The sequence below is a fragment of the Salvia hispanica genome, chromosome 4, assembly GCF_023119035.1.
Source record: "Salvia hispanica cultivar TCC Black 2014 chromosome 4, UniMelb_Shisp_WGS_1.0, whole genome shotgun sequence".
In the NCBI taxonomy this organism is placed as follows: domain Eukaryota; kingdom Viridiplantae; phylum Streptophyta; class Magnoliopsida; order Lamiales; family Lamiaceae; genus Salvia; species Salvia hispanica.
This window is the reverse complement of record NC_062968.1, coordinates 30,540,963-30,564,380: the sequence shown is the minus strand read 5'-3', so window position 1 is coordinate 30,564,380 and position 23,418 is coordinate 30,540,963. Positions and strand designations below refer to the sequence as shown.

Sequence of the window (23,418 nt, the reverse complement as noted above, 5' to 3'; positions counted from 1 at the left end):
CCCTCCCTCCGCAATGAAGACCCATGGGAGCCGATTGGGGGGCCAATCCATCGGCTCTTGGAATCGGCCCCCATTGCGAATGCTCTAAGTATACTAGTACTATAATTATTTTCTGAAAGTATCACAAATATGCATCTTAATTATTCAAAACCCTTTTTGTGGAGTATTTGATTTTTTCTTAAATCTCAAGCAAAAACAGTTTATATAATTTACTATGAGATTGAATATTGTACTCCATATAAATTTTCTGGTAAATGAGTTTTTTCATTTTTTGCAAGTCAAATGACTGTTTGAAATGTAATCTCATCTACAATAAATGTGACATTTTTAACAGTGAGTAGCTTTTTCAACTCAATAAATGAATATAATATCTGAAAAAGCAAAGTGGGCCTTCTTCAACCCTAACTCTCATTTCTTCCCCTCTCTCTCTCTCTTCTCTCTCTCTCTGTTTCACAGAGACACATGAAATCACCCGTCACTTCGCACCAAACTTCTTTGTAGCAGCAGATTATGGGGAAATACATGCGGAAGCCCAAATCCACCAGAGACCTCGACGTATCTCACTCTCCCCTCGGCGTCCGTACCCGCGCCAGAACCCTAGCCCTCCAGCGCCTCAATTCCTCCGCCGCCGATTACCTCCAGCTCCGCTCCCGCCGCCTCCAGAAGCCGCCGCTCCTCAAGCAATACCTCCAGGATTCCCCCAAAATTACACCTCCTCCTAAACAGGGCTTCGTTTGTACAGATGGTGAAAACCCCCAAATTGGAGGCTCGACGCCAGAGATTCCGGATTCTCCAATTGAGCCCGCCAAGGGAGTTTCCGAGTGGCTGAGTGGGAGCTCGCGAATTGGGGATTCGGAGATTGAGGCGTCTTTTGGTGAAAATGATTTGGATACGGAATCTCGAGATAGGTATATCCCTCTGCATCCATTCTATGCCATCAAAATTTTTGATTGATTTTTTCTCTGTTAATTTTTTCAAATTTTGGTGTTACTTTTTAGTTCAATTATACTACAGATGTTTTTTTTTTTTGAGAATTGCCTCTGAGCTGACCTAGATTGATTTATTTTTCTAACACGTCTTCCTCTGAAAATGGATTATTGGCCTTCAATTTGCACAGTATTTGAGAGGGCTTTGGCTGTCATCACTCTCAGAAAACATTCCTGATCTACAATTCATTTTTTTTCTTTCCAATTTAACGGCGGTATATATTTTTGGTGTAGGGGATTAAAGGGGGTTTGATGTGTTCTTTGTTTGCCCTCTTTTAGCTAACTGAAGGGCCCTCTTTTATCTAACTGAAGGTGTACTTTTGTATGCTTTTAAGTCTAATCTTTGAGAAGTTGATGGTTTCTGTTGCTGTTTCGCCCTAAATATAATTCATAATGGGCACTGCCATTACTATTCATTTGGCCTCGTTTAATTTGAAACTATAAAGATGGATTCTTTATATCTGATTTTGATAAAATTAACTATACTACGCCACTGTAACATTATACATCTGTTTAATGTTCTGGATGCATTTGCTGTGCAAGGGCTTTCATAAATCCAAACTGTATTTGTTTATCAGTATGTTTCTAGGGTTCTTCTCTCTGTACTGTGAGGTTTGGGCTTCTCTTTCTATTAAAATCATTGCTCTGTTGAGTCTTCTGTATGTGAGATAAAAAACACATGTTAAGAAATGTGTGATATGTATATTTTCTGCAGGTGCACCAGAGAAAGCACCCCTTGTAGTATGATCAGAGCTGCTGACAGTACCACAGCACCCGGGTCTTCAACAAAGCAAAGAAGTCCCAGTGTTTCCAATCAAAGGCCCGAAAATGCACGTATAAATATACCCACAGCTCGCGAGATGGAGGAGTTTTTTTCCCATGCAGAGCAGCCGCAAGAACGCCTCTTCATGGAAAAGTATGTGATTTCTTCCATCTGTTTCTGTAAAGTGTTTCTAACTTGAATCAAGAATCCATTTTTTCAACTGTGCAGGTATAATTTCGACATTGTTAATGATTTGCCCCTCCCAGGCCGTTATGAGTGGGTAAGAGTGATGCCGTGAGCAGAGATTTGATTGTGATATCGGGCGATGGGGTGACTGTAACTTATCATGGTTAGAATCTCATGGAGAAAGAAGTATAATAAATAAGCCACTCCTGCAATCCTTCATTGCTGGGTAACATGTAGGAAACTGTAATCTCAGTGATTGTAGAAATACTAGGGCAGGGTTGGGTCGGGTCGTTGCAGACTAACCCCATTTCTAGAAGTAGAATCCGCACAGAATGTAACATTAGGCTCTGATAAAGTTCCATTCATGTAACTTGCACTCAAAGTTACTTACTTAGGTGCTAACTGTTCATTTTTCTTATCAGCTTTGGTGTTGAGATCACTTGAAAGTTCGTTATCCCCACCTGTCTTAAATGAACCGATGTATGTAGGTGTCATATTAATAAAACGGTGGTTTGCCTATAAATTTTCAAACTTTTGTCAAATCCTGATTTTGCATATCAATTTTAAAACTTGTCTATAAATTATCACACTGTTGATTTGTTCTAATTTTACTACATTGTTAATTGACCCTCCAGTTAATCAAGATTTTGTCCTGTTATAGTTTAATAATTTACTTATGCGGTGCTATTGGTATCCAAATGACATCACATTTTAAGAGGCAAAAATGATTTTTTATGAAAACAAAACGCTTTATGCTTGTATATGATTTTTTATATTTTTCTCTATGCATCTCATACAATATGAAATGTTACTGTTCGCATCTGATTATCTGATTATCTTATTATGAAATAGATCTCGTACCGTTCAATTTATGCATGTCTCATTAGGCAAATGAATTCTCCTTAAGCTCAATTATGATATTAAGAGGCAACTGTAAAAATACTACTAATAATATCCGCCACCGTACCATAATGCATAATTACAAGGATAACGAGAGAGAAGCTTAAACAATTCATAAGTAGACAAGTAAAAATAGATCCAAGAAGCAATAACAATATTACTGCTACTGCTGTTCCTACTCCTTGTTCCTGGAGGATCTGTCTTTCCGATGTCCACCCAGAATACGTGATATCTGGAGACCTCTACTGAAGGCTTGGTTGAACAACATTCGAGTTTGGAACTCTGATACGAACGGAAACCATGCAAGGAAAGCCACTGGTGTGAACAGAAGTAAACCCATCAGAATTTCGTACCCACGAGCTAGCGTTCTGACTGATCCCCAGAACCCAGCTCTTTGAACAATCGGTTTACACGCTTGAGCAATCTGGTAAAATCAAACCAAGCAACCAAAAATGCTTCTTGAGAATAAGTTTGGCAGAAAAACTATAAATAAGAGAAAAGGGGTGTAGTGGGAATATAGCCAACCAGAAGCAAGCCCCAGCCAGTGGGCATGAAAGCAAGTATGCAAACCACAATATCTCTTGGTGTCATGTGGGGTAGGGCAATCAGTATGACCAGGATAGAGATGAATGTGACAAAGATTAAGCCCTTGATAAGCCGGAAGACGAGTTGGAAATTTGCACTAAACTTCCTTCGCCCAACAGAAACTGTCTGTAAAAGAAACCCAAGATAAACCATCAGTTTCCAAACCCAATGCAATAGCATATCAACAATTACTAGGAACCTGAGCTTGGATCGAGAGAATCTCGGGGAACTAAGCATAGTTCAAACACATTCAAATTTTAAAAGGATGCATTGACAGAGTGCAAAATACATGAAAAAGAAGTGAGGCACGTTTGTGTAAATGCATACATGCAGAATCCGTGTGTAATCTTTCTCCAAAGAGCTGTGTATGAAAGTTGTCGAAAATATGACAATATCTTTTTATGGGGATATCAAGGTGTTGCATACAGGTGATAGCAAATTGCTAAAAAGAGGCAATAAACCACTCTTACGCCTTTTCTACAAAAATCAGTTAAGGTTGGAAAGAAAGAAGAAGGCTCACAGAATGAACTCTTCTCCAGTTCAATTAAAGTGCCTTGGAAAAAATTGTGAAAATGGGATAACTGTTCGCACCTTCATGACAAAAAGGATCAGGAATATTACCAGCCATGATATGCCATATACCTGCAATTCATTTAAGTAATGGTTATAGATCCAAATAGCCTATCAATATCAAATGGGACAGTTTATCAGGGTAGAGAAGAAAATATACCAGAACACTTTGGGTTTTCCTTGTGATGTGCAAGTGATATACAAGGCCATACTGATAAACGAAAAACCTTATTGCCAGTAATATCTCGGCTATAATACCACGTTTTCCAGAATGTCGGAGGTGATCTTGCTCCTCTTCCCACCATGATTCCCAACTTTTCTCTGGGGGGACACCAATACCTCCTCTATTACTGATCCATTTATTCCAATCAGTCCAGTCATCAACAATCTTCTGCCACTCAAAGCCAGAAGGATTGAAGAGGAAGGGAGCAAAAAGCCAGGTTCCCACCATAAACCACATAGATACAGTGATTAAGATATATGAAACAGCACCTCTGTAGGTTTGACCAAATATCTGATAAACGAGAAGCAATATCATTAACTCAAGCCCTTTGACAAAGTGGCTACGTGAGTAGAGACGATAGTTTTCAGCAAATTTGGCATGGAACACAACAAATCCACGACCAGTTGCCCTATACTTTGCACCTCCATGAAGTAAAGTCCTTCCATAGTAGTGGGTTTTAGTCCCAAGTGAAAAGGTGAAAAACACCGGAGCCAATTGAAGTTGCATCAATATGAATTCACTTAGTGCAGTGCGAAAGCCCTTTTCTAATCCAATTTCCATCATCATAGGGAGAGCCATCAGAAATCCAATTTGCACAAAGGACTGAGAGGCTAATGCAATTTCAAGAGACTTATTATCTCGAATTTGTGGATGCATGCTTAATCCCTTTTCAAGCCCACTAAGAACAAGATAAAGGCGTCCGTAGAGAAATATATACACAGTGAGCACAGTAATCTGTCAGAAGAAATGCAATAAGGTTAGAATGTCTGAAGACAAGCTAAAAAACCACTGGGTAGACAATTCATTTGACACGCACCAAAGTACTGAAATAGAAACCAATGGTTGTGAAATAACATGATAGCATGCGAAAGAAGTCAAAGCGATGCCCCAGTCTATATAAATCCCGACTCAATGTTTGTTCTCCATTTCCGTTGGCAATTTTCGCCTCAAACAGAGAAATTTGGTTAAGGCCAACATCTCTCCCTTTACCAACTTGTATATACTCGTGATGGGTTACATTGCCTTCACGGAGTGTTGAATTGAAGCCTACAGAATTACAAATGCCAAGCAATTATATCCATACCAAAGAGTTTCAATATAGATACATATGGAATAAGAACTACAAACTTTATGACCATACCAGCAAATATATCCTCACTCAGGTTGATGATCTTGGAGGCTTTGCTCACCCCACCTCGTGTAAGGTGAAACAATCTATCAAAAACATCAGGATGGCCATAGTGAAACCGAACTCTGCAAGAACAGAAGAAGGAAGCATGATACAAGACAGTCAGTCGACTTGAAAAGATGAGGAGTCCAATTCCATAAAAAGAATAAAAGAAGGGTAGCAAATTAGAATCAACCGAAATTGCTGAAATGTAAACCTTGGCAAATTGAACTTATGTGAAACCCAGAGACTAAAAACGAAGCAAAAGTAAGAGTGTTCGATGCAGCATTCCCACCACAAAATTAAATATATTGAAGATAAGTGAATAAAACCCTGTAAGGAACTTATAAAGGAAACAATGTTTCTGAACATTTAGGAAATGTGTCAGCCTTCTATGAGTTCAAGCAAAATTCAAATATATAAACCCTGGCAAGGCGAATAACACTATGCATGAAAGATTAACTCATGAAATTCCATTTTTAATGCATATTTTAATAATGCAATTCGATTATCTAAAATATAGAAAACAAAATAGGAATGACCAGAAACAAAGTTATAATTTGCATTGGGGCTTCTTTTGCGTAATAAAGCATTAGGGGGTTCAACTCTTGTTCATGATAGAAATGAAAATAACAGAGACCTTCATTATAAACTATAGCAAAAAGAGAAAGTTAACCAAAAAAAGGCTGCAATGCATGCATATGAAATTAGTTTTCAGTTCCTCCAGCCATGCTGAATTACATGGACAAAGCCTCATCTATTAGCTGTCAACTACGCAGAACCTCAAACATTGTACATGTGTGTGACAAATCTCACAAGAAACAGTAAAACCGAATAATAACTGTAATTATTAATTGCATTTGCCAGGTCAAGCAGACTGAGATACATATTCAAGAACATGGTTTACTGGGTAGAAGAGTAGAGAGTGATGCAAACAAGAGAACTTACTTAAGGGGATTGGCCAGCAGTCTCTGTCCAATAGTAACAAAACTAGTCTCTTGATTAGACATAAACCAAGCAAGAGAAGAAACACTGTATCATCATGTAATAAAAGAGCAATGAGTTATGTAAGGAGAGAATATACAGGCACATGTCAAAGCAAGCTAATTATGGTAGAGTGGCACACCTTCCAGTGAAGATATGTTCCCTCAGGCCGAGAATTGATGGGTGTCTCAGATCATGCCTTTTAAGAAATTCTTGGAGCAAATTTCTCATTTTAAAAGCTTCTTCCATGTAGTTATCCTAAGTTGGATAATTATGTCAGGTCTCAAAATGACGAAAATCATATTTGGACTGACTAAAAATAACATACCTGATTCATATCTATTGTTTGTAAGCCTTCTCCGCGCGTGAAAATGATGGCATGATTCTGGTTTTCAGGCTTTCCTTCACCCAGGATAGCAGGGCCTGGAAGTTTTATACGGTAGATTATCTACAAACAGAAATTCATTATAGACAATCAGCCATCAAATATGTAGAGTTGTCAACCTAAATTTCTGCAAGAAATTTCTGTATAAGGTCCTCATGGTGCAAGAGCTCCATACAAAAACACAATGATGCTGTATGAAAAAATCAAGTCAAGAAACAACTTTGAAAGTAAACATACCTACTTTTTAATCTTGTAAGTTCCCTATAATATATCTTAAAATTAGCTAACTGCTAGTTTCAGATGTTGAATTCTAAATAATCTCAAGTACCTGATCTAGATTTTGGCCTGGCTCTGAAGCATTTGATTTTGGCAGAGCAGCCTTCACTAAAGTGGAGTAGTACACCTTGTCATTGACCTTCTTGGTTCTGTCTTTACTAGGTTCTTCAACTTCATCTATATATGCTACTCGAAGAGATGGATATCTGCCCAAATAAATAGTTAGATAATGTGCTTGGAGGATATTAGGATACCACATTCAAAGCTCTCTAATCCCGTACGTTGTCATAAGTCTTAATATATCTTGTGCTCGTTGATCTCCAGATCTTTTTTGAATGCCATATAATTGGCAGGAGACAACATATGTAAACTTCATATCAGCTACGGCTTGACACTGTGTAAGCAGCGACCTCTCCCCCTTAATCTGATCTTCACTCGTCTCAATGGCCTTGTAACCTTCCATTAGATCTGTACAAACCAAGAAATATAGCTGCTTATACTCTCATTAGTTTTCAGTTAGATAATTTACTGTATAAGATGTAATACCATCATCCTTGGCCATATCAAGGAACGCTTGAAGTTCTAGAGCTCTGCGGTAATACATCATTCCTCTAACTGTCACAGTGTATAAAATGCATGAGTCTCCAAAAATATGTCTTACAAAAATAATTAAAATAAATATCAATTCTGCAATTCTTCAGGGTTTGCTCGTGCAATTAATCAAATCCAGCCAAGAACAGGTATAACATATAAAAACATGAAGGATACAGCTAACAATTCATGAAACCATCTAGTGAATCAACAACATGGTAACAATCTGCTTTGATTTATGCTTAAACCTTATGTAAGTTAGTAAATAAGCCACATAAATCATCAATTGGAAATTAATGAAAGGCGCTTTGATCGAGGTATCCCATCATGCCAATTGCTTAAAATTGTCAAATGAACACTCAGAGACTGCCCGAAGAGCACAACTGAATAGAGATATATACGAAAAGCAAAGAGAAACTACAATGTAAATGAGAACACTAATCATTTGACTTTTACATACCAGTTCTGGTCAATGTTTGGCCCCTATATGAAGCCCAAAGTCGTAACTGCTCTTCCAGTTCATCAGAACCCCTTAGCTCTTCTTCATTGTAACAGTCAACACGCTCAAGAAAATTGTTCCATTCATCTGTGGGATTGTATTGTAAGGTTAGTGGAAAAGGAGAAATTAGACAAGCCTCATAGCAACTAAAACACAAACCTGGGAAAATTTTCTGCAGGTAAAAGAGAATGGATACACCATCTTCATTTGCCACTTCCAGCTCAGGCAATGAGAAAAGTACCTCCTCCGTGTAATAAGGAGTCAAAACACTGTATGTCGGGAAAGCTCAAGTTATATTCACACAAGGAAACAACAATAGGGGCATGCCTGATGCGTTTACACTGTACGGCTGACTAATCATGTATCAGTACACAGAACAAACAGATGAGTAACTAAGACTTATTCAGCTGGGTATAAACAAATGAGTATTTAAATAAAGTATTGACAAAGTTTATTTCATTACAAGCCTAGGCAAAAGATCATACAAAAAATTATAGTAGTACATCATTACATTTTTTGCTATCTTCAATGTTAATAACCCTTTAGTGACCATCAAACATAATACAAGGTGTTTATAAAGCTGGGAATGACTTTGAGCACTGTGATTTTCTCGATTGCACTGAAGCATAAATCTAAAACTAAACTTTGCTAAAAGTCTTGTCCAATAAAACCAACCAGAGTATATATCTTTAATATTATAATTTAAAATTTAACCCCTAGTTATTTCTTTATTCTGGGCAAGGGTTACAATCCTAAACCCTAAAATTTAACCTTTCTCATGAAATCCTACATGCACTTGCACTGCTGATCTACTATGCATATTTCGCAAACATTGTTTGAATTATATTCAAATTTGCAGAATTAACTACTTACAAGTTACATGAATGGTCACAAGGTGAGAGAATAACTGAAGCGCCAAAGATATTGATCTTTTGACAACATACACAATGAAACAAAAAGCACAGTGTAAAATAAACTCACGAGAATGACAACATATTGCGGACTTTAGGAGCTGCTGGCATGTCCATGAACAAGGAATTGGAGAAAAATGAAATGCGCCTCCTAGCTTCCAAGTTTGAGGGTACATCCATTGCAGATTCCTTGACTGTCAGCAACAAGTACAACCTCTTGATCTGAGAAGGGAAAATGAAAATGTCAATCAAGAACAAAAAAAAAAAAAAAAAAAGCTTATCAAAATATACAGTTCAACTCTATACTTTCTCTTTCCAAGCTTCAGATTGAGGAGCTGGAAATTTAATGGCACCAGCTGATGCAAATAACTGATATTGCTGATCAAGAGGGACCATGCCTTCATGTCCAGATCCACCATGAATTGAATCTAGCAAGCTATTCAAAACAAATGTAGTAACTAAGAACATTGCATTAAGGCTTCAAAATTCAAGTTCAACACGTGTATTCTGAAGAACTGTTACTTGGATATATGATCTTCCATCATTATATCTCGGGTCACAACTTCAAGCATGTCCTGGAAGAGGATTACAACTTGATCCCTATCCTCCGGCTTATTTTCTAGCTGTAAAGTAATTATAGAAGAAAACAAGGGAAATCCTTACCATGTAATGTAATTGACAAGCCTAACAGTAAGTATTATAGAAGAAAACAAGGGAAATCCCTACCAAGTATTTGACAAGCCTAACGAAGAGGTCATACAGAATAGGAAGAGCATTTAGCTTGTAGATAGTTAACAGCTTATCATCCGCTATATGCTTGTCAACTTCAGTAAAAATATACTCAATAACCCTGAAAAGAAAGATAAGTTGAGTGAACAGAGGGAAGTAAATAACTAAGGGATCAAAATATCCACGAATACTTACTCCTTCTCACGATTGCCATGAACTAGAAACATAACAATGTTCCGAAATGAAGCATAACACTCGCAGACAGCAGAATACATGTAATCATCAGACGTTATCCGCTTTTTCAGTTCACTATCCTTTCCGTTACTATCTTTGGCCATATCAACTGCTATAGGGATCTGTATAATCAACAAATCCAATTAGTTACATGAGAAAAAATTATTTCAAATGCCAACTCATCACTTCAATTATCATTGAAGGATATGAAACCAAAAATGATGTCTAATTCTCTTATCAATCTCCAAAGATTCTCTTATCAATCTCCAAACCCCTATTCAAAATGATACACACAATTAAACAAAAACGCATCTTCTTTCTACCCAAAGTGCCACAATCCTGTCAATTACCACAGTAAGTTAATGATATAGCCTACTCACACAGAATAACAAACAAATGAAGATGGGTGTGATTACAAATGAACACCCTATCATTTATTTTACCTTAACTGATCTTAGTTCTGTAGTGTCTTCCCAACATACATATTACATCTGTGTGGATGATGTTAGAATAAGGTACGTATTTTAAGGTCGAAGGACAGACCATGTAATTGTGTTTTTATTCTTTTCCTCTCTTCATTTATTATAAAATAATAATCAACACAACACAAAAGTGACTATATAACAGATAATAATTTCCCCAGTATTATTGGTAAAGACGCTCTTTGATATTCCCATCACCTATTTATTTATCTTGAACACCATGGCAGAAAAGTTTGCCCTATATGCCATGGTATTTTCAGGTTAAGCATTTGTCTAATTAGCCAATGTAGCTAAAGTAAGGAGATGAAAATGAATTTAATAATTTATCAGGGATCCAAGAAGGAAAATAAGGGACAACCACAGCACCAACTACCAACATGGATAGTAAATATCTAATATAAAAAGGAAACAAATGGTCAAAAGAAACCTTGCTAGCAAGCAAAAATGGAGGCCATTGCATCAGTTCCAAATCACGATCAGCCCAGTATGGAACAAGTAACAGATCCATTTCCCTAACAAAAGCAAGTTGAGAAATAACATAAAAATATATACATCTTGTCTCCTCTCTTCTTTGTCCATGATAATGAGAGAGAACGAACAAATCAACCAACCAGATGACTTTTTCACAGCATTCATGGAGAATATTACCTGTTACTTATAAGATCCTCCTCTCTAAAACTTGTTATTATTTTGTTCCACAACTGAGCAAACCTTGCAGCAGCTTTTTCCTTACTTGAAGGAATCTGAGAGGGTGATAATCAGAGAGGTAAAAGTCAATGATGTCAGATGCATGCATAATCCAAAATACTAGTGGGGAACTAAAAAATATGCTACCAGATCAAACTTGCGGGAGAAGGTGGCCTTCAGTCCTTTCTTTTTTGTTGTCTCGGTTCTCTCCTCTGGGATTAAGCAGGCATTAAAAGCGCCAGGCAACGACTGAAAACGGGATCTAAGCATTCCTAGTGTTCGAATCTGAAACCACAATAAGTAGAAAATTAATTAAGTAGGGACAAAAAGAAAATAAGAAAGAAGTTAAAAACCAAACTATAAATATACATATTATCCTCTTTATAGATTACTACAAGGCATGTTAAACATTCATTATCCAGAAGTAACAGGTTTGGAAATATCATGTTATCAATTACTTTTATTCACCTGTGTACCAATGGTGAACCCATTAATTTTCTAGGAAACCCAAAACCACGGAAAGTTCAAAATCCTAGTAGCTAAAACACTTTTTAAGTTTTAACCATATGTTTGCTCTAGAGGAAAAAAGGTCTTTTTCTGCCTGAAACATATTAGTAATTTCCTTCAACAAGCGAAAGCTTCCTATAGTAGACAAAGCTTTCAATTTTATCATTATTCATATTCTATTGAAAGGACAAAACTAAAATTTTCAGGTTGAGAGTTCTGGGAATGCCATAAGACACAATATATACATAGATATCCAATACAGAGATGAAGACTGATCATAATTTATATGAAATTATGAATGTTAATATAGCCATAAGATGTTCCCCTAACCTCTCCAAGGCGGCGGAATGCACCATATATGCCTCCAAAAAGTGTAGAGAATATAGCATACCATATCTGGCTATCCATGAAATAAACCTGGAAAGAAAGTATAAACAAAAATTATCTCCAAATGTATAAAAGTCTCCAGATTGGAGGTATAGCATCAAAAGGTAAAACTCGGCACTGGAAGAAATGATCAACCCATACAAGAATAACTGGGGCCCATAGTGCAATTACGACGCCAATGTTATTCTTTGCTGCAAAAAAACCCATGGATTTAATAATTAGTACAAATGTCAAAACAATTATTTCAGTCCAACTCTTTCTTGTACATATTTTGCAAGCGCATACTGTAGCTCCAGATGAGTCCTCTTAACTACCTTGGGGAAAGAATTCATGCCATTGATAAGTTGATATATGAACTTCCATGATATCTTTGGTTGGAATCACCAGAGGTTTAATCTGGAATCAGAAGATTTTGTCCACAAATCAAACATAGTTAAATCATGTAAATTGACTATGAGAAAAGAATGGTGAGAGCCTAAGTTTAACCAACAACTAGTGACATTCCAACCCCAAATGTTTTAAAATATAAACATCAATAGGGAATGCCTCAGTGATGAGATAATCTTAAAGCTACAAATGCAGAAAAACCTTTAAGTAAAGATCTCAGCATTTACTATATATCCAGTGAGCATAAAAATAAAACACAAAGAAATGGGTACGGGCATAGGGTAGGTACCTCAACATAGAAACTGAAAGCTAATTTTGTAATGATAAGAAGCACCCAGAATAAAGAATACCTGGCAAATATAAAAGAATAAAGATAATAATTGAATATCACGTGAAATAATTCTATACAACGAAATAGATTCGGGCCCTACTTGAAGAGAGAGAAGGTGCTTTCATGCATTCCCCGTCCAACATAAAGTCGAGGCTGTAATAATATTTATGGAAACAGGAAATTACCATTTGAATTTTAATTCATCCCATAAGGGGTACATGAGAAAAAATAAACTGAATGTATTGCATACCTGTGACCACCACATCATTAGCATCACAATCTTATAATTGGAACTTTCCAGGAATCGGCGAATGAAGGGAAAAAGAAAGAGAGTGACAGCAAGCATATTTGGTGACAAGTAGATAACAACGGCCATGATGAATAATGAAGGAGAACTATTGCTATTGCCGAACCAACTTTTGATAGTTTGAGCAAAGCCAGGTGGATTCTCCCATGTATAAGCATAAGTAACAGGGAGAATAACCACCCACGCAGCAGCAGACACAACCTTTAGAATGTAGCGGAGCTTGACATGGAAAGACATGCTCCTCCTAGCTTTCCAACTCAGAATCACATCAAGGATGGCTGCAAGAAACGTTCTAATATTTTTAAAAAAGGATGACAAAACAATTGCAAATCAATCAATACAAAATCTTTAGCAGAAAAACACAAGCATGCGCTAAACTTAAGTAAATTCTGGTTTAAAAAATACTTTAGTACTATAATTATATGTCATGAATGTTACCAGAATGCCAGCATATGCCAAAGTTATTACATACTCCTATCACCTATTTTGGCGATAAACATATTGAGGCCCATTAGACATTTCGATCAGTTCCAAAATGCCTAGATTTTGATAACAAGTACTATAATGTATTCCACAGCCAGAGTTTTATTCCTGCCAGAACCTTTTAGTTATCACAGTAGAGAAAGATTATATGCATCGACACTGAAGATGTATGATTCAAAACTATATTTGTATATATGACCAAAACCTTTCAAAAAAGATAAAGAGATTATAATCATCTATTACAGTAAAAAAGTAATGCACATACCTTGCCCGAGTTTCATAATTGCTGCAGTTATAAAAATGCTTAGTACTTTCTTGAAACCATTGGCCTCAAAAATTGAACTTGGCTGACCAGGATCATTCCAAGCAATAATGATCATAGCCTTCATATATGGCAGTTGTTCACAATGTCAGCATCAAAGAGCAGATGAAACTCAAGAAGGATAATGAGTACACAAAAACAAGAGAAGCACTGAAATGCACACCTGCAAGCATAATATGAAGAAACTCCACATTCTGTTGAAGCTCCTAAAGATATGAAAATAAGACCGGATTTCAACAAAATCAACTTTTCCCACCCATCGATCTCTTGTAGGCCTGCTTTCCTAGTTAAGAAAAGATTTTATTCAGTGGTATTACCTGTACATTATAAGGTCATAAGGTGAAAATGGCAATGTATTCTTTACCCCATTCTTTTCATCCCGAAGTTGATCCATAGGCTTACAAAAATAATCAGCATCAGCACGCATTGGCCATCCCAAACGAAAACAATCCACAGACCTAAATTTTTAAAAAAATAAGTAACTGATTTGATAGTCAAGCATATTCATCAAATAAACAAGTATACCAAAAGTATTCATTAAGATCATCATAGTTTCTCCACTGTGAATGTTTTGATTTTGCTATTTTGCTTCTAGCAGCTTCCTGAAAAACAAAAAAATTTAATTTAGCATGGAAAAAGAATAAAATTATCATTGCGCATGGAGAAATAAAATTGTAAATGAAATTTTTTTATTTGGGCTTTACCCGAGCAATGACTTGATAAATTGGAGTGACAACTTTTTGAAGAAAAGCCTCTTCCTCTCCTCCGTAGGCTGGTTTTACATTTTCACCGGTCATTGGACTAACATTCCCAGCAAGCATCCCATAAAGTTCAAAAGCCATCTGCACAGATAAAATCTCAAAAATGAGTTGTAATATCAAGATCGGAAAAGAATTTATACAGCGCCATGATATACATATGTAGAATGAGATAACATATAGATTCAATTATGATTAAGTGAGCCCAAGAGAATAGAAGCAGATTACTAGAACCAAAGAACAGTATTATGCATGCTAGAACTGCCAAAATTATTATTTCATGGAATTGTGGAATATAAGATAAAATGCACATTTCACACTGCCAAACTACCAGGATAACAGAAAGCAATGTTGATTCTTCTATAGCAAACAAAGGTAATAGTTTATATGTGCTTAAATCTAATATGCTGTTCCTCTCTTAATTCATCTAAAACTAAAGTAGAAAAAACAACTAAAACTAGCAGAAACAAAGCAGAAAGGATAAGATATTTCATGCATGCAATTCTTTTTGCAGTTCGTTTTCATCCCTGGGTTAGCATGACATGATACAGCGACATCTTATAATTTTAAAAGAAACTATTATCCCAGCTTTACTATAGACCATTAGATGTAAAGGAAATAATCTACTTAAAAGCATACGTGATGATATATGTAGCAGAGGCATTCTGGCATGAATCTTAAATTGGCAGCTTCACCCCATATTAAAAGATAGAGACCCATATATAACAATTTACGCTGTTGCACTTCCTGCTGTATTGTGGGTAACCTGCAAATTAAACAAGTGAAAAACAATCAACAAATTAGTTGTGGATAGCTCATAAAGTGTGACTGAGTAACATTTGTTTCACATATTCTAAGTAACAGATTAATAGAACAAACAATAGGTGGTTGTATTGATATTTTCTTCCATGGATCTCTAAGTTATAGATCAACTACACAGTACATACTGAAGATTGGAAGTTGAAACTCAACAAAACTCTATTTAAAATAATTTTAATTCTTCATGGTTGCAGGTCTATAGGACTAAATACTCTCTCTCTTTTTTAGCATTCATTACAATTTATCCTCTCAATACTTCTTATTTGCATTTGCTAGTATATGATAAGAATTGAAGCAGGTAATAATCTTTGGAGAAGAAATATATCAAAAAGACACTAGCTGATTTGTGATTTATGAGTGGTAGCCTGAAGCACTTCACCACAACCTGTTAGAAAGCGAATGTTGCTTAATCTGCTATGGCCAGATTTTACACCAATTAAGATCTTATTGAAAGATATTAAGTTGATTTGATATTTAGAATATAATCCGCATCTTTCCAGCATTAAATTTTCATAAAGACAGAATCACACTTTTCCAGAACAGATGCTAAACCTGTATGAATTTTCACTTACAAATACTCAACAACATAGTTCGTTTCTACACTTGACTTCATTGGCAAATACTTATGGGCGAACTATACTATATGCAATTCTCATGATGTTTATAATCCATGGACAGTAAAATTAGTATCATTCACGCCTAAATGAATCTGTAATCAGAAGTTGATAGAAAGAGCATGGAGCCATGGACAACAGTCTTTTGCATTTGATTCTTACCAGAGGCTACTTTTGCGATCCAAATACTTGCACCACTTTTTGTAGTTCTTGAAAAGTTTCTTCATAACTTCGTCAAGAGCACGGTCATCCAACTGAATTCAGCCAAAAAACATTACAACAGTTTTCTTTGCCACAAAATTATGAAAACAGTCTGATTTTAGTCTTAACATTAACATTCATCAACCAATGGCAAATAACTTGGTCCCTCTACACTGTCAAACATATAAGCAAATGCATAGGGAGGAAACCTGAATCAAATACACAGTTATGTCTGCCTCATAATAGCAGTGCTTAGAATGCCAAATTATCATGTTATATCTGCCTTGTTTGTTTTAGTGTTAGGACCAGTTGGGTAGTGGTCACTTATGTTGACTACGCACAGTAATAGTATCAGTAAAGCCATTCGAGAATCATGACTTGAGATGTACTGCTACATATTGAGTGAGATGAGGGAACCAGCTCTCTTATTTGAATCAGGGTCAGCATGACATTATTTATCAAAAATTAAATGAACTATAGATTTGCAGCAATTCTACAGCGTACTGGGCAAAACTCTTTTGCCTAGCTGTGAAGTATCTAAAACATGACAATAGCAACAAGCTATTTTGAAATAACAGAAAGCATATGTTTGCCAATTAGATTACACCAAAGAAACTACAAGATTTTATGATATACAACTTCCACTAGAGGAGGTAGGAGAAGAGTTTGCTCCTGTAAAGCTATGGAATCCATGCTACAGCAAATGAAAGTGATCCAGAAAGCTTATCAAGGGAAATACTTCCCAGAAGGTATACCTTGGGTTGTTGGTCGGGCTTAGGAAACTGCCGTATATGAACATTTGCAAGTAACAAAATCAAGTGCTCCCTTTGATTAGCCACACTATCCTTCTGCAAATCAATGGGCAGTCAATAGCAATGTGATTCAATGTTATCATTCTGAAAATTTAATCAAAATCAACAGCAACAGGACTTAACGATACATCCTTGTGCCATCTGATGCATAGAAGCAGCATCTTTATTCTAAAGATGGGCAGATCATAGATGTTAGCAGAAGTTATGCTGCTTCACCTGGAAACCAAACATAGCTTGAAGCCAGTCAAGGATATCTTCATCCTTTTTCTTCTTGTAATCCTTTGGCCATGGCAGACCTCTAGTATTCCGAAGCGCTAGTACAGCGGCTTGAATCTGTACAGTATTTATGTCGGACAACAATATCAAAGTCAAATAATGAAAAGCAGAAAACAAGCAACTAGAAAGCAGTAAGTAATAACACAAATAATATTAAACATAAACCTCTGGATATTTCATAATTGCCTGATTTGCACTGTCAGGATCTAGAGGTAGAATGTTATAAGGGACATAAATTTCTGTCTTCTCTGCAACTTTATCATGCGTTTCCAATATCTGTATGAAAAAAAAGTGGATACAATCAGTTTCCACAACAAAAGCAAAAATGCAATGTACATAGCTTCTGCTCATGGTGATTCATGGAATCCTGTATACAAGAAAAAGTTGAATACACATATGCATATCAACCGGAACAGTATTATTTACCTCCCGGTCAACTTCCACGGACTGTGTCTGATTAACTGCTTTCAAAACTTCAAACAGAACATTAGCTGTTTGGTATGCTTTTGTCAACTGAGCACTGGACATATTATATTCAGAAGTTAATTGGTAGATACATCAATCTATTAGGAGTATTTGCACGAGCAAAGGAAGATGATGAATGATAGAATAATTTACCGATCAGCTTTATCAGCAGCATTTTGTAAAGCTTGAATATACTTTTTGTAATAGTGCTGATAAAAGCTCTGCATTTCACGCGCGTCACTTTTTTTTACCCTTCCCATCAAGGTTGGGTCATTTTCCTGAAGAAGAAGCATATGAAAATAAGGTGGTACGAAATTCGTGGTGCAATTCAAGAAGGTAAAGGATGACTAGTGACATGTATGATGACGCATTATTAAAGAACATGAAGATAAATTAAACAAAAAAACTTGAAAAGAAAGGGAGATTATTTTATTTAATAAATGTTACACATAACAAAGATAGAGGAACTCACAAAAAAAAGTTAAGATGCTTGATGATTATAAACTACAAGATTCTAGAACTTGTAGCTAGAGAAGTTTTTCATAACATAAGACATTGTTCCTCTTACTCGATCTAAAAGCACATATGATAAGCTTGATAAAGCTTATAGTGCACCAAACAGTTAACTCAATCATAAAATAGAAGTTACTCTCATACTTACCCTTTCTAGGCGTTGCAAAAGAGCCGTTTTAAATTGACGAACACCGCGTCCACTCGATGTGGGATCCAACCTATGAGCTTTCTCAAAAGCATAAAATCTACCTGCGTTATTAAATCATTGATGCTTATGCTAATAAAAACTGAATTGTTAATAAATTTATAATACTTCAACTAGGATTGGTGCAACAGAAAAAGGGCATAAAATACCGTAAAGGATAACTGATATTCTAGCACACATGGTTGAAGCATTTCATGAATGTATAAGTTTTAGAACAATTTGAATTAAAATGCATGCTGAATCCCTGAAAATATACACATGATTTATAGTAGCTTCTAAAGGTTTTGTTTGACTTGGAGAAAAATAGGAAAATGCTCAATAGAATCACAATGCCAAATAAGCACTCCAATCCAATCACCAACCAGCGTTGTTGTCTCTGAGCTTTATTGGTATCAATGATTAAGCAGTCCAAGTAATATCTCTTAGGTCAGTAGGTCACACAGAATACATGGACATGTACAATCATATACCATCAAATATATCTATGAAATGCATAATTCCAATCTTACATAGGTATGCAACACGAGGATTGCTGGGCTCGACTTCATTGGCAACACGCAGAATGGGGGCAATTTCCACTAAAGACGAAGGAACTACTTCACTGTCAAAAATAGACTCTCCAAGATTCCCAACCGTCTGCGTGCGTGTGATCCGCCGCTGCAGCTGTGGATTCTGCTGCGAGGGCCCACCTCGTGATGCCATTTCAATTTGCACACCCCTTTCCAACCAAGTATCTCACTGTACGTGCCTATAACAAAAAATAAACAAACAAATTGCTCCATGCTTTCATATAAAACCCTGAACATTCGGACCCCCAAATACGAAAAATACATAAAATCCATATGGTAAGACACTGTAATCAACATCCTCACTCAAACAATCAAAACCACGGAAAATAACATGGAAATGTAGATATGCGCCATAAAATAAATAAATAAACTTATCACGGGAAATCTCAACTTTCACATGAAAAACACACAGAAAACCAATACAGGAAGTACTGCGTTCAGTAACAAGGGATAGGAGCATGAACTTTACAAGATGGTGGCACAAATATTTAATTATTAAAGTACTTGGAATAGATTCAGTTTATTTTCAAGAAGCCATTAGAGTATTACACCAAGAACTTCACTCATCAGTCTCAGATCTTTTAGTTCAATGGCATAAAGAAACACACAGCCAGAATGCACAATGAAGTGATTGTAGAGAGTAACTAGCAGTAGTGAAATCGAGACTTGAAGAAATGAAGTATATACCCCTCGGAAAAAGTAGATCAGAGTTGCATCACCAATGTCGGTGCTGTAAGCCCGTAAATATCAGAAATAAGCACAGAAAACACAGCAGCACTAATATAAGGCGGTTGGATATTCCTGTCTGCGTGCATTACTTGCTGGCTCTGTTGTGGATTGAGTTGGAGATAGGAACTGTGCTGCTGGAGAGATAAATGCAGCAACCCTAAAGCGAGAGTGAGGATGAGATTTGAGGGGGTGAAAAAGGCTATGGGTGCAACAGCAGTGGTGCCTTTCAGCTGCAACAAAGTAAGAGAGAGAAAGAGATGGGATTGCAATTTTTGGATTTTTGTGAAGGAATGGTGTTGGGTAGGTGGTCTATTACTTAGGAAATCTGTACTGCTAAGAATCTTGTAATAAGAAACTCACTTTCATATTCAAAAAAAAATATTCAGTCTTGTTATAGTCGGATTACGAGTTTACTTGTCGATTTGATCTAATTTTATCTATGTAACTTATTTTGATTCAAGTAGTATATCCTATATATAATAGTAATTTTTGTTTCTTTTCTTGTTCTCTCGTATCATTTCATTATATTTTCTTTCAAACGCAAACTCACGTGGAGCTCGCATTTTCAATAGTGACGTCGGCGTCAGCAAACGTGACTCCCGGTTACAATATGATTATTGTTATTGTTATAAGGTAGCTTCACTCTGAATCATCATAAGTTTTGGAAACTAACAAGAAGTACTTCGTTTGTGGAACTTGAAAAATGTCATTTTTTCAAGTGATGTGTGTCGATCGATGGTCAAGACGACAACGTTACTTCATATTGTATGTATATATGTCTTGTCTCGGAGTTGAAAGGGCAGGTATCGGTTTGATTTTATCACCAATTATAGATAAATTAGTAAGGTATTTACTAATATGTTGTCTTTGTTTGTGTCTTCGAATTTATTATTGTTGGATTCAAGCATGTTTTTTTTACCATCCATTCATCGGAATTATGAGTATCATGAAGGGTCTAATTAATTGCAAATAGTGAAACATTCATCCATTTTTATAGGCAAATGAATAAATTTATAGAACATGTCATTGTAGACTAACCTGAAAACTTTGGTCTCAAATATTAACACTATATCGCATGGCCAACTCACACACATAAACATTCATCCTTTTTGATAAATGAAAGTCTAATTAGGGACAATCTCCAAATGGCAAATTTTTATATTTTCCTATTTTATAATTTTCCTTTTCTACTTTGTATTTCCTTTTTTGCATTTAGGGTTTAATTTTCTTAGGAGTATAAATAGGCAGTAGGCATAGACACTTTTGACAAATTTTGAACTTTATTTTCTTGAGAATTTTATCATACTTTTCTGGTGGGTTCCGGACTGTGTGTTTGGATGTTTAATTCGTAGAAATTATTCCTCGTTACGTTTCTGTTCTGCGTTACTTTTAGATGGTGTACTGGTTGTATACCAATTGATTAAAAACACACATAAATGAACTTTATTTTTCTGATTACATTATAGTCTTGCACGTTTGCTTTCATTCATCAAAGCTCCACTTGCAGTTGATGATTGAGCTATTTTTCGTCTCTTTTTTCTCCATATCTTGATCATGGATGTTTCGTATGTTGTTTGCAAAGATGTTTCGACGACGTTGTTCAATTTCCTCATTTTTCCCACAATCTCTAACTTCAAAAGTAATTCATCAAGTTCTTGATCAAATTCCCGAAACGTGAAAATCTACCAAAACCAACCTATAAATTAAAGTAACAAGCCACAAACACGGAGACTTGTTCTCATCCATTAGGAATTAGCATTGATTGATAATATGCTATGTAATTAATCTTGTTAATTTTATTCGACGGTAACTTTTTAACTATTTCATTGCTCAATATTAAACAAGGTCAATAAGACATGCCTTAGAATTAAAGTGTCAACCAATTATGCGGATCTCCTACTCCAACATTCACAACAAAATAAAATAATGTTATAAACATGTAAGTGATGGTGTGAGTGTTGGAGTATGAGATCCGCTCCGATTCCATACTTGTATAATTGAAATCATTGACAATCTTGTAGTAGTATCTTTTATTTGAAACACGTGATACCTCAATCAAAAATAGGCAAAAATGGTCCTATCGTTAAACCAAATATATAAAACATGTTTTAAATAAAAAAATGAACTTTAATCTAAAATAAATAACAACCAAGATGGAATGATAATTGTCACTTTATTCAAATGTCTCATAAGTACAAAAAAAATATTACCTGTAAAAGATAAATATTTAAAAGACATTTTATATTTACAAAATAGCTACTTTACTTCTTAAAATATTTGTAGAAATTATGATTGTGTTCTCTTTTTCGAAAATGTAATTCCGGTTATCTTTGCAACTTTTTAAAAAGGTGTAAATTTTTTAAGGATCTAATCATTTCTACAATCTCCATGAAAGATTTGGGCATAGTTTTGCATTTTTATAAGTAAACCGATTTTTTAAAATTAATTTTAATAGAGGTATACTGGTTTATTTACACATAAAATGAATAGTATTCCCTTATATTCATTATGTTCACATATAATGTTCATTCACCTAGATGAAATAGGCTACTCTAACCCATTAACTCATCTTTAGGTAGTGATTAATCTTCGAAGCTACACCTACATAAATAGCTACAATAATATAGGTTAATATAGTTTTTACTAAAATATTTGTGTGATTCATATCCATCCAAATAAGAAATACATGGCCATTCTTAATTAGGTAGCCAATTGAACCACTAGTATGTTTAATTGTGGTGTGGACCATACAATTGCAGCCGACCCATTTGAATTCGTTAGCCAATGAAAAAAATATACCTTTAATAAATTAATTACTAATATTCGTTACAAGAATTTCGACAGCCATTTATCTGATAATATAAAGTAACGAAATGACAACAATACCCCCAACACCCAACCAAATTTACAACAAACAAATCACACGCCTCGCACCGATACACAGAATTCATTCATCGAAAATCCGCGTCAAACTTTGAGGAGCTTCGCCGCTCTGATGACCGGATTCTCCTTCGCGATCGCGTCTCGGCCGGCTGCCTTGTAGTCGAAGCTGCAGTCGTGCCGATCTGAGTACCTGTGCTCCGAGCAGAACATGTGGCCGCACCTGCACCGGAAACCGACCAACCCGATCCGCTTCCTGCAGCCCGATCCGGAGCAGCGGGTGACCTCTTTCTCTCTAGGCCTCTTCACCGCTACTCGAATCTCCAGATCGGGCCTTTCCGGAGCCGCCGCGGATCCAGCTCTCCGGTCGGACGCCGCATCTGCGGTCTCCGGTAGCCTGGCGGCGGGGAGATGCGGCGGAGGAGCGGCGATCGTCTGAGGTGGACTGCATATCGGTAGATTTTCCGCGACCTTCAGCTCGGTTTCTTCCTTGTCTCTCTTATGCCCCATCTGCCTTTGTTTTTGTTGGATGAGAGATAGAGAGATAAGGAGGCGTTCCTTGGTTCGTAGATAGAGGCAGAAAAATTAGAGAAATGAGTGGAAAATGTTGAATTGGATTTTCGAAAGGGAAAAGGGGAAGTGAATTTGGAATGGTGGAGGAATGTGTGGGTTATATTTAGGATTTGGAATAAAA

General features: G+C 36.2%; 3 protein-coding genes across 3 annotated transcripts; 1 reads left to right on the top strand and 2 right to left on the bottom strand.

The window, feature by feature from the left end:
• Positions 1-392: 392 nt before the first annotated feature.
• Positions 393-2,356, top strand: LOC125223136 (cyclin-dependent kinase inhibitor 3-like). The gene is made up of 3 exons (XM_048126140.1): positions 393-908; positions 1,702-1,902; positions 1,978-2,356. The coding sequence occupies exons 1-3, from the start codon at positions 511-513 to the stop codon at positions 2,045-2,047; spliced, it is 669 nt and encodes a 222-aa protein (XP_047982097.1). The 5' UTR covers positions 393-510; the 3' UTR covers positions 2,048-2,356.
• Positions 2,357-2,855: 499 nt separating this feature from the next.
• LOC125223132 (callose synthase 3-like) lies at positions 2,856-20,132 on the bottom strand. Its single transcript, XM_048126133.1, has 43 exons — positions 19,803-20,132; positions 19,056-19,294; positions 18,490-18,590; positions 17,982-18,106; positions 17,790-17,883; positions 17,529-17,639; positions 17,304-17,420; positions 17,031-17,123; positions 16,237-16,328; positions 15,281-15,407; positions 14,588-14,725; positions 14,409-14,485; positions 14,248-14,341; positions 14,047-14,166; positions 13,827-13,944; positions 13,022-13,356; positions 12,872-12,924; positions 12,730-12,790; positions 12,368-12,449; positions 12,195-12,244; positions 11,997-12,083; positions 11,307-11,444; positions 11,121-11,215; positions 10,900-10,984; positions 9,952-10,112; positions 9,754-9,877; positions 9,550-9,650; positions 9,334-9,463; positions 9,098-9,249; positions 8,276-8,385; positions 8,078-8,203; positions 7,573-7,641; positions 7,308-7,494; positions 7,079-7,232; positions 6,694-6,813; positions 6,508-6,623; positions 6,330-6,413; positions 5,355-5,467; positions 5,031-5,260; positions 4,151-4,948; positions 4,012-4,062; positions 3,361-3,546; positions 2,856-3,259 (listed from the first exon to the last, which is right to left on the bottom strand). Exons 2-43 carry the CDS (start codon positions 19,246-19,248, stop codon positions 3,011-3,013), a joined length of 5,847 nt encoding a protein of 1,948 aa, XP_047982090.1. The 5' UTR covers positions 19,249-19,294; positions 19,803-20,132; the 3' UTR covers positions 2,856-3,010.
• Positions 20,133-22,629: 2,497 nt separating this feature from the next.
• LOC125223137 (zinc finger A20 and AN1 domain-containing stress-associated protein 5-like) lies at positions 22,630-23,418 on the bottom strand. The gene has a single exon (XM_048126141.1). It carries the CDS (start codon positions 23,232-23,234, stop codon positions 22,812-22,814), a length of 423 nt encoding a protein of 140 aa, XP_047982098.1. The 5' UTR covers positions 23,235-23,418; the 3' UTR covers positions 22,630-22,811.

Coding starts and splice junctions, on each gene's coding strand:
- LOC125223137 (XM_048126141.1), bottom strand. CDS start 23,234: ATGGGGCATAAGAGAGACAAGGAAGAAACCGAGCTGAAGGTCGCGGAA.
- LOC125223132 (XM_048126133.1), bottom strand. CDS start 19,248: ATGGCATCACGAGGTGGGCCCTCGCAGCAGAATCCACAGCTGCAGCGG. Junction 14,342..14,408: donor GATCTTAATGAATACTTTTG/GTATACTTGTTT, acceptor TTAAAAATTTAG/GTCTGTGGATTGTTTTCGTT. Junction 12,925..13,021: donor TAATGATGTGGTGGTCACAG/GTATGCAATACA, acceptor ATATTATTACAG/CCTCGACTTTATGTTGGACG.
- LOC125223136 (XM_048126140.1), top strand. CDS start 511: ATGGGGAAATACATGCGGAAGCCCAAATCCACCAGAGACCTCGACGTA. Junction 909..1,701: donor GATACGGAATCTCGAGATAG/GTATATCCCTCT, acceptor TATTTTCTGCAG/GTGCACCAGAGAAAGCACCC. Junction 1,903..1,977: donor GAACGCCTCTTCATGGAAAA/GTATGTGATTTC, acceptor TCAACTGTGCAG/GTATAATTTCGACATTGTTA.